Below are 10,418 nucleotides of genomic sequence, written 5' to 3' on the forward strand. Positions count from 1 at the left end.
TTAAAAAAAAAAAAAATCCATTTATACTGGGCATGATGGTATATCCTTGTAATCCCAGCACCTAGGAGGTAGAGGCAGGATAATGATAAGTTCCAGGCACACTTGGGTTACACAGTAAGCTTGAGGCCAGCCTGGGTTACATGAGAACCTGTCTCAAAAGAACAAAAGTACATTCATTTGCAAAAATGAATGCAAGCCCTTAAGACCAATAGGTTTAAGACTGTTAATCACGGGCTAGAAAGATGACTTAGCAGTTGAGAAAATTGCTCATCTTCTGGAGCACTCTAATTCTGATCCCAGCATCCACATCAGGTGTAATTTTAGTTCCAAGGGATCCTATACCCTCTTATAGAAATTACTCCTATTTCTGAGTATGTATTTGCCTAACACAAATTCTCTCAGTAATGAAGCTCTCTGTTTCCTACTAAGACTGGTACAGAGGCCAGGAGTGGTGATGTCTGCCTATAATGCCAGCATTTGGGAAGCAGAGGTAGGAGGAGCAGGAGGAGCTCAGGGCTATCCACGGCTACACAGTGAGTTCTGAGAAAAATAGGCTGAACAGCCAGGTGTAGTGGCCCATGCCTTTAATCCTAGTACTCAGGAGTCAGAAGCAGGTGGATTTCTGTGAGTTCAGGGCCAGCCTGGTCTACATATCAAGTTCCATGACAGCTAAGGGCTATACAGTGAGACTCTGTCTCAAAACCAAATCAAGCCAAACCAAGGTCTGGAGAGATGGCTCAGAGGTTAAGAACACTGGTTGCTCTTGAAGACCAGGGTTTGATTCCCAGGACCCACATGGCAGCTTAAAATTGTTTATAATTCCAGTTCCAAAGGGATCCGATGCCCCTTCTGGCCTCTGCAGGCATTAGGCATGTACATTTTACACAGACATACATACATGCAAATGCCTATTCACATTAAATAAAAATAGTAATAAAAAATAATGAAACAAAAAGTTGAGCACATTGGGGTTGGAGATTTAGCTCAGTGGTAGAGTGCTTGCCTAGCAAGCACAAGGCCCTGGGTTCGGTCCTCAGCTCCAAAAAAAAAAAAAAAAAAAAAAAAAAAAAGTTGAGCACGCCACTTAAGAGAAGTCATTCGGGGCTGGAGAGATGGCTCAGTGGTTAAGACTGCTCTTCCAGAGGTCCTGAGTTCAATTCCCAGCAACCACACGGTGGCTCACAACCACTTGTAATGAGATCTGGTGCCCTCTTCTGGCCTGCAGGGACACATGCAGGCAGAATACTGTATACATAATAAATTAATAAATCTTAAAAAAAAAAAAGGTCATTCACTCTGAGTTGCTATGGTATCTTCACACTTAACTATAAATGTTTGTATTCAGAAATGCAAAAGACTTATTATCAAATAAAAGAAAATGGTAAAATCTTGAAGCCTTGGAGAAAACAACTGAGAAATATAGTAACAAGGGATGGAAATTAATGGGGCCAGAATAAAGATCTGGGAGTATATGGGGCTCAGTGTGAGTACACATGCCTAGCATACTTGAGGCCCTGGTCCAATCCTTTACATCACAAAAGCAAACAAAAAAAAAAAAAGATATAACTTAGAGCTTTAAAAATTTTGTTTTTAGCCAGGTGGGCAGTGGTGGCACACACCTTTAATATCAGTACCTGGGAGGCAGAGGCAGGTAGATATCTGTGAGTTCCAGGCCAGCCTGGTCTCCAAAGCTAGTTCCAGAAGAGCTAGGACTGTTACACAGAGAAATCCTCTCTTGAAAAAAATCCTGCCTCCGGGCAGTGGTAGCGCACACCTTTAATCCCAGCACTTGGATCTCTATGAGTTCGAGGCCAGCCTGGGCTACAGAGTGAGTTCCAAGATGCCAGGGCTACACAGAGAAACCCTGTCTCGGGGGAAAAACAACAACAACAACAAGAACAAAAAAGCAAACCAAAACAAAGATTTTGTTTTCACAGGTGGTAGTAGCATATGCCTTTAATCCTAGTACTTGGGAGGCAGAGGCATCAAACATCTGAGTTTGAAGTCAGCCTAATGTTGTGGGATATTTACACTGTGTGAAGATGTGTTGTTGTGATTGGTGTAATAAAAAGCTGAACGGCCAATAGCTAGGCAGGAGGTATAGGTGGGACTTCTGGGCAGAGAGAGAACCCTGGGAAGAAGAAAGGTGGAGTTGCCAGCCAGACATGGAAAGGAAATAGGAGGTGCAAGATGGAAGAAAGGTAATGAAATGTAAGAGAATTGGGGCTGAAGATATGGCTCAGCGGTTAAGAGCACTGGCTGGTCTTCGAAGAGACCCAGGTTCAAATCTCAGCACCCACATGGCAGTTCACAACTGTCTGTAACTCCAGTTCTAGGTGATCTGACACCTTCACACCAATGCATATAAAATAAATTATTTAAAAAAAAAAGAAATGTTTTTGGTTGTGAACCTAGCCTTTAATGACTGAGCCATTGGAAATAGCTGGGCAGTGGTAGCACATGCCTTTAATCCCAGTACTCTGGAGGCAGAACCAGGCGGATCTCTGTGAGTTCAAGGCCAGCCTGGTCTATAGAGCGAATTCCAGGACAGGCATCAAAAGTATACAGAGAAACCCTGTCTCAAAAAAAAAAAAAAAAGTGACAGAATGTAGATTAATATAAATGGGTTAAGTTATAAGACCTAGTTGAGACAAGCCTAAACTAAAGGCCAAGCTTTCATAATTAATAAGAAGTTTCCATGTCCTTCTTTGTGAGCTGGCAGCAGACAAAAAAGTTTGTTACAGCCTGGTCTACAGAGTGAATTTCAGGACAACCAGGGCTACACAGAACAACCCCGTCTCAAAAAACAAAACCAAATTGTTTTCAGTAATTTTAAAGTTTTTTCTTTAAATGAATATATACAGCTTTTTGTTCTTATGTTCTTATACAGTTGTAGGGAATACAAAGCTTTCCTGGGTGTGATAGTGTGCACCTATAACCCAAGTACTCAGGAGTCTAAAGCAATAAGATCTGCAGTTTGAAGCCATACTGGGCTACACAGTGAGACCCAGTCTCAAAACGTAAAACAACAAAACCCCAAGAGCTTGTATTCCCATCACCTAGGTTCCCCAGAGTAACATTTTATAATGTACAGAATAACTCACTAGAGAAAATGACATGGACAACCCAATGGCCTCATCTGCCCCTCACCAGCTTCCCATACCGTGTGGTGGGTGCACACAGCTCTGCATCCTATCTATGTTCAGCCACAGTCAAGACAAAACCGCTTCCACTGCAAGACACCTTCCCGCTAACCCTGGCAAGCGCTGATCCATCCTGTCTTTGTGATTATAGATTTAGCGTTGTTATTATTATTATTATCTCATCTTGGCTCTTTAAGTAAGGTCTTGCATGTAGCCCTGCCTGGCCTGGAACCCAGTGTGCAGACCAGGATGGCTTTGAACTATAGTGATACTTCTACCTCTACTTCCTGAGTACTGGGACTGCAGGAGTACACCACTATATAGGCAGCATAATTTATTATTTTTAAATTTATTTTAGGAGCTGGAGTAATGGCTCAGCAGTTAGGAGCACTGGCTGCTCTTCTAAAGAAGCCAGGTTCCATTCCCAGCACCCACACTACAGCTCACAACTGTCTGTAACTCGAGTCTCAGTGGTATCCAACAACCTCTTTTGGCCTCTGAGGTCACTGAATGCAGGCACAGACACACATGCAGGCAAAACAACAGGTGTATATAGACAAACTAAATAATAACATAATACATTTAGAGATTTATTTCTTTTTTTACACGTATGTAATATGCGCCATGTGCCTGCTCAGTGTGCTTGGAGGCTGGAGAGGGTACTGAATCTGCTGGAGCTGGAGCTACTTTTGAAGTTGAATCACAAGTCCAGAACCAGGTTGGTCTACATACTGAGTTACAGTTGTGAGCTGCTTGAAGTAGGTGCTAGGAATTGAACCCAGTTCCCCTGAAAGAGCTGTAAACTGTTGAGCCATCTCTTTAGCCTTGAGATTGTTTTATTTTTGTGTGTATGTGTTTTTCCAAGACCAGAAGACATATAAGATCCCTTGGAGCTAGAGTTACAGGTGCTTGTGAGCTGCTTAAGAGAGTCCTGGGATCCAAACTCATGACAGCAGCAAACTGTTTTAACTGCTGGACCATCTTTCCATCCTAGCATAGTTTTGAGCATGATTTGAACCTGGGAGAACAGGAGAGACCTCAGCTACTGTGACTCCATCCACTGCTGTTGTTTATGTTAGCGACACAACACAGGAGACAACACACAACATTTCTTTGGATTATTCCTTTAGACACCTCTGGATAGTATTCTACCCATGAAGCCCCTTCTAGGAAGGGAAACTTACCCTGTCTCTTTAGTGAAGCGGCAACCACAGGCTTTTTCAGGCCACTCTTCCTTACATTGCTGTTTACTGCGTCTTGAGGCATCAGTGAGCTGTTCACCTGTGAACCTAGATCACGAATCGGTTATAATACTGAACACATGCCTAGGAACTGGGGTGCAACTCAGCTGGTGGAGCACATGACTAACATGTGCTAAGCCCTGGACTGAGCTCTGTGCCCCATTAAACTGGGGGTGGTGGTCTAAGCCTGTAATCCCAGCAATCAGGAAGTGGAGGCAGAAGAATTAAGTCAAGGTCATCCTCCACAGCATGGCTAGCCTGGGGTTTAGGAGATCCTGTCTCAAAAAAACAAAACGAAGTCAGGCGGTGGTGACTCATGCCTTTATTCCCAGCACTCAGGAGGCAGAGGCAGGCAGATTAAGTTTGAGGTCAGAGCTAGTTTCAGGACAGCCAGGGATACACAGAAACCCTGTCTCAAAAAAAAAACAACAAAAAACAAACAAACCAAAAAACCAAAAACAACAACAACAAAAACAAACAAAAAACAAAGAACAAAAAAACAAACTAAAAACTAAAAACCAAAACAAAATAAAGCATGACATCATTTCTGCAGCCGAGTATGTAATTCTCCCCCCCCCCCCCCCCCCCAAGACAGAGTTTCTCTGTGTAGCTTTTGGAGCCTGTCCTGGAACTCGCTCTATAGACCAGGCTGGCCTCGAACTCAGAGATCCACCAGCCTCTGCCTCCCAAGTGCTGAGATTAAAGGCACATGCCACCACCGCCCAGCCCAGGTATGTAATCTTAGCACTTGGGAGGTAGAGGCAGGAAGATCAGGAGTTAAAGGTCTTCTCAGCTACATAGTAAGTTCATTAGACTCAGCTATGTGAGACCCTGTCTCAAAAATGTCAGTCCCAGCCTACCACTCTCCAGGCAAAGTCTGCAGGCAAGTAAGATGGCTCAATGGAGAAAGGTACATGTTGTCAAGCCTGAAGATCCTGAGACCCACATACTGGAAGGAGTGAACCAACCTCCACCCAAGAACATACATACACATACATACATACACACACACACACACACACACACACACACAGTAGGAAAAAATAATTTTATTGTTACATCTTTATTGATTTTTAAAGATGTATTTTTTTTTATTTTAATGTGCATTAGTGTTTTTACCTTCATGTATATATGTGTGAGGATGCCAGATCCTTTGGAATTTGAGTTACACACAGTTGTGAGCTGCCATGTGGGTCCTTGGGAACTGGCCGTGGGACCCCTTCCAGAGCACCCAGTGCTCTTAACTGCTGAGCCATCTCTCCAGCCCTCAACATTTTTATTTATTTATTTATTTTTATGTGTGTGTATGGGTGTGCCACAGGGCACATGCAGAGGTCAGAGGATAATTTATGGGAGTTAGCTCTTTCTTTCCATCATGTGGGTCCCAGGGATTGACCTCAATTACTCAGGTCTTCAGGCATGATAGCATGAGCCTTTACCCACTGAGCTATCTTCTAGAGATCTTTTTTTTTTAAAGATTGATTTATTTATTATGTATACAGCATTCTGTCTGCATATACACCTGCAGGCCAGAAGAGGGCACCAGATCTCATTACAGTTGGTTGTGAGCCACCATGCGGGTGCTGGGAATTGAACTCAGGACCTCTGGAAGAGCAGTCAGTGCTTTTAACCTCTGAGCCATCTCTCCAGCCCTGGAGATAATCTTAAAAGAAGCCTGCAAACCTGGGGCTAGAGCAACGGCTCTGCAGTTAAGAGCACTGGCTGCTCTTGCAGAGGAACCGGATTTAGTTCCCAGCACCCGCACGGTGGCTCATACCTCTTGTGACTGCAGTTCCAGGGTATTCCATATTCTCTGGCCTCCTCAGGTACCAGATACATCCATGGTGCACAAAAACACATGAATATACATACATGTATATGTATACATACAGGCAAGACACACATAAAATAAAATATCATTTTAAACTGGGCAGTGGTGGCGCACGCCTTTAATGTCAGTACCCAAGAGGCAGAGGCAGGTGGATCTCTGTGAGCTCATGGCCATCCTGGACTACAGAGTGAGTTCCAGTGCAGGCTCCAAAGTTACACAGAGAAACTCTGTCTTGAAAAAAAAAAAAAAAAAGAAAAGAAAAAAAAAACCAAAACCAAAACAAAATCAAACCAAAAAATATCATTTTAAATTCTTTAAAATTATAAAACTTGATTTGATAATAATTTCTAAAGCATCTAAAACATAGTCTTTGTTAATATCCAGGATAGCTTTAGTTTCTAGAAGGAACCAGTATTAACCTTTAACCACCAAACTGTAACTTTTCCTGCTGTTTATGAGAGATTGAGGCTGCAAACAGAAGTGGGGCAAAAGAATCTACCCACCGTTTTCATCTCTTTGATAACCAACATACTTCCTGGTGAGCTCTCCTCCATTTTCTTCTCTATGGATAGTTTCGAGATATTTCTTTGATTTTTGTTTGGTTGTTTTTGAGACAGTGTAGCTCAAGATGGCCTCACTTGCTACATAGCTAAGGATGACTTTAATCCTGATCCTCTAGTCTCCACCTTTAAGTGTTGGGATTACTTACATATACTACTACAGCCAGTTTATTTATTGTTTGTTGTGTATGTATGTGTCAGGTTGTGGCTGCATTCCTGCTGAGCTACTCCTGGCTTGGTTCCAGAGAGTAGCATCTAGCCCTAATCCATCCTTTGTGAATCTTGTCTGGGAGTCTCCTGAGGATTAAAGGCCTTTACAAAACTTGGTTCAGGGGGGCTGGAGAGATGGCTCAGAGGTTAAGAGCACTGACTGTTCTTCCAGAGGTCCTGAGTTCAATTCCCAGCAACCACATGGTGGCTCACAACCATCTGTAACAAGATCTGGTGCCCTCTTCTGGCCTGTAGTCATACATGCAGACAAAACACTGTATACATAATAAATAAATCTTTAAAAAAAAAAACAAAAAACAAAACTTGGTTCAGGAAACTTGGAAAACGGTGGTACCTGAGAAATCGAGGAATTTGCACTTGGCATTGTATCTTTGGGAGCTCCTCTCGGGTTGTTTTGAAGATACGGAAATTAACTGACTAAACTGTAGAGAGAAAATAAAAATGCCCAGGGCGAAGGAAAAGTGCTTCAGTCCTCAGAGGTTGGATTCCCCTGCAGCCGCCAAAGGCTAAATTCATTCTTAAGGTCCGTTTGAGTCTTCTTCCCATGGATCCGAGTGAACCCACACACCCATGCCATGACACACTGCAACATCAGGTGGTGGTGGGGTGAGCACTTTTGTGTGTAAAAATGTGGCAGCCAGAACAGGATGTTGGCTACCTTCCTGTACTGCTGTCTACCATAATCCCATGAGAAGGGTCTCTCACTGGTGTTGTGGGATGTCTTTCTGCTGAGAATATGTTTTGCTATGATTGGTCAAGAAAGAAGCTACTCTGGCCTATGGTGAGTCAGGATATAGCCAAGCAAGAAATCTAAGCAGACAGGTAAAGAACAGAGAGGCAGAGAGACGTCAGCCTGCTGCCCAAGGAACAACATGCCAGCAGACAGGTAAGCCATGGAACACATGGCAAAACATAGATTAATAGAAATGGATTAATTTAAGCTTTAAGAGCTAGCTAGCAAGAAGCCTGCCATACGCTATGCAATTGGTAATTAATATAAACCTCTGAGTAATTATTTTATGTATCTGTGGGACCGCAGGCTGGGTGGGACTGGAGAAACCTTCTGACTACACACTGGACCTGAAGATCTCCATTTGGCTAGTTAACTTGTCAACACATTCCCAGGATCCACCAGTGTCCACCTCCCAATTTCCATTATAATAAGCTGTTTGGTGTTGGGGACTTTGTCCATGCTAAGCAAGTACTCTACCAATGAACTACACTACCAATACACAGTGTGGTTTTTGTTGTAGCTTTTGCGCCTTTCCTGGAACTCACTTGGTAGCCCAGGCTGGCCTCGAACTCACAGAGATCCGCCTGGCTCTGCCTCCCGAGTGCTGGGATTAAAGGCGTGCGCCACCACCGCCCGGCCGTTGTTTTGGTTTTTTTGATATAGGGTTTCACTACATAGCCGAGGCTGGCTTGGAACTCTTTAGGTAGATCAGACTGTCCTCAAACTCAAGATCTACCCACCTCTGCTTCTAGAATGTACCAACAGGCCTGGCCCATACTTTAAAAAAATAAATTGTTCTGAACAAGAGTCCTAGCAGGGCAGTGATATCGCACGCCTTTAATCCCAGCATGAGAGGCAGAGACAGGTGTATCTCTGAGTTCATCAAGGCCAGTCTGGTCTACAGAGGGAGTTCCAAGACAGTCAGGGCTACCCAGAGAAACCCTGTCTCGAAAAACAAAAACAAAAATAAAATCTAGGGGCTGGAGAGATGGCTCAGAGGTTAAGAGCACTGACTGCTCTTCCAGAGGTCCTGAGTTCAATTCCCAGCAGCCACATGGTGGCTCACAACCACCTATAATGAGATCTGGTGCTCTCTTCTGGCCTGCAGACATACATGCAGGCAGAACACTATATGTAATAAATAAATAAATCTTTAAAAAAAAAAAAATCTAAAAAAACAAAACAAAACCAAAGAACAAAAGTCCTTTCCCACAATTCTTCAGACTCAGTGAAAGACAAAAGACAATCTCCAAACACCAAAGAAATAAGTGAAACTGTCTCACCAGACACTTCCTCCTTCTTCCTCTTCCGTGGCTTAGGGGTAGCAGATTCACAAGCTGAGACAGATGATTCTGAGTGGCAGCCTAACTGGGGCACAATTAGTTCTTTAAGACCTTAAAAAAAAAGTTTCTGAATTATGATTACTATCCAAAAGAAATTATGGGCCCCTAACTACAGAAAAAATAGTTCATAAAAAACCTGACTCCAGAAAAAAAAAAAAAAAAGACCAGTTGCCTCAAGTAAAATATGTTACTTGAAAGAACTCTCCCAAACACTGTGATCTATTTAGGAGCAGGGAAGCGGCTCGGAAGGAGAGTGCTTGCTTAGAATGTATAAGGCTCTGGGTCCCATCTCCAGCACACACACACACACACACACACACACACACACACACACCAAAAAAGAAAAAGGAGTGCTATGCATCTGTTCTATCTAGCACCTGATTTTAAGGGCTGTTAGGACAAGTTCCAAAGGCATCAGTGGAACGCCTTCACTGCCATCTTAGAACAACTGAATAACTGTCAATCTTCCCACCTACCGCTGGCATCAAGACTTAGGAAGTCCGAGAATTCCTGAGCCAATGTTTCATCACTGGCAAAGGCACAGAGGCAGGCAAAGAAGTGGATACACCTCGGGGCTGCCTCAGCCTTGGGGACGCTGGACTTGTGTGACTTCAGAGTCTGGCAGGAGCAGAAGAAGCGGCGCTCTGGCAGGCTTCTGGAGCTGATTTTCTGCGTGAAGGATGTGTGCAAGTAGCCCAAGCTGTGCTTTTGGCTTGTCTTGCATTTCACTACCATGATGTTTTTAGTGACTCTCTGTACCAGAGGACCCGTAGGTTCTGTGGCCAACTGCCAGATGGTCTGTTTGGTTTCTGGGGAGGCCTGCATAGCATTCAGGACTGAACTCTTCAGAGTCAGAGGGGTAGCCTCTGCCTGGCAGTTAACTGCTAGCTTGATGTGCTGACATTGGTTTTCCACCATGCCTTGAGTGGCAGCTTTCAAACATGAGGGGACATAACACCGGCCAGAGCTCAGCTGAGTGATGATTGTCCCATCCACTGTCTGGATTGTCGTCTCTGAAACACCTAGCTCCACAAAGCATCGGTAGTCAGGGCCCCGGTCTCTTTGCCGCACAGAGTAGACCTGTAGATCAGAGCCTGTGATGATTTTGACAGCTTCAATACTAGGCTGCTTCCGGGCACCATAGCGAAATATGGTTCCGCATGTCTTGTTCTTACAGCTCAACCCACGGGTTCCATTGTACGTACCACATCGGGGACACTTCCTGATTCCCCTCAATGTGGCCTTCCCCAAGTCAGATAAGAAAGCTGGGACTTTAGTCCTCTGAGAGTTTGGTTCCATTGTTCACAGTCCCTAGAAAGACAAGACCATCAGCAGA

The 10,418-nt window shown here is 43.9% G+C and overlaps 1 protein-coding gene across 1 annotated transcript in view; it reads right to left on the reverse strand.

The window, feature by feature from the left end:
- The window catches only part of C3H2orf42 (chromosome 3 C2orf42 homolog), a 31,868-nt gene that overhangs the window by 20,104 nt on the left and 1,346 nt on the right, over nt 1–10,418 (reverse strand). Inside the window, exons 2-4 of the mRNA XM_059258135.1 lie at nt 9,559–10,393; nt 9,023–9,133; nt 4,328–4,432 (exon numbers count right to left, since the gene is read on the reverse strand). Of these exons, the coding sequence (XP_059114118.1) occupies nt 4,328–4,432; nt 9,023–9,133; nt 9,559–10,381 (1,039 nt within the window). The 5' untranslated portion in view covers nt 10,382–10,393. The remainder of the gene's footprint in view (nt 1–4,327; nt 4,433–9,022; nt 9,134–9,558; nt 10,394–10,418) is intronic.

Source organism: Peromyscus eremicus, chromosome 3, assembly GCF_949786415.1.
Source record: "Peromyscus eremicus chromosome 3, PerEre_H2_v1, whole genome shotgun sequence".
NCBI lineage: Eukaryota > Metazoa > Chordata > Mammalia > Rodentia > Cricetidae > Peromyscus > Peromyscus eremicus.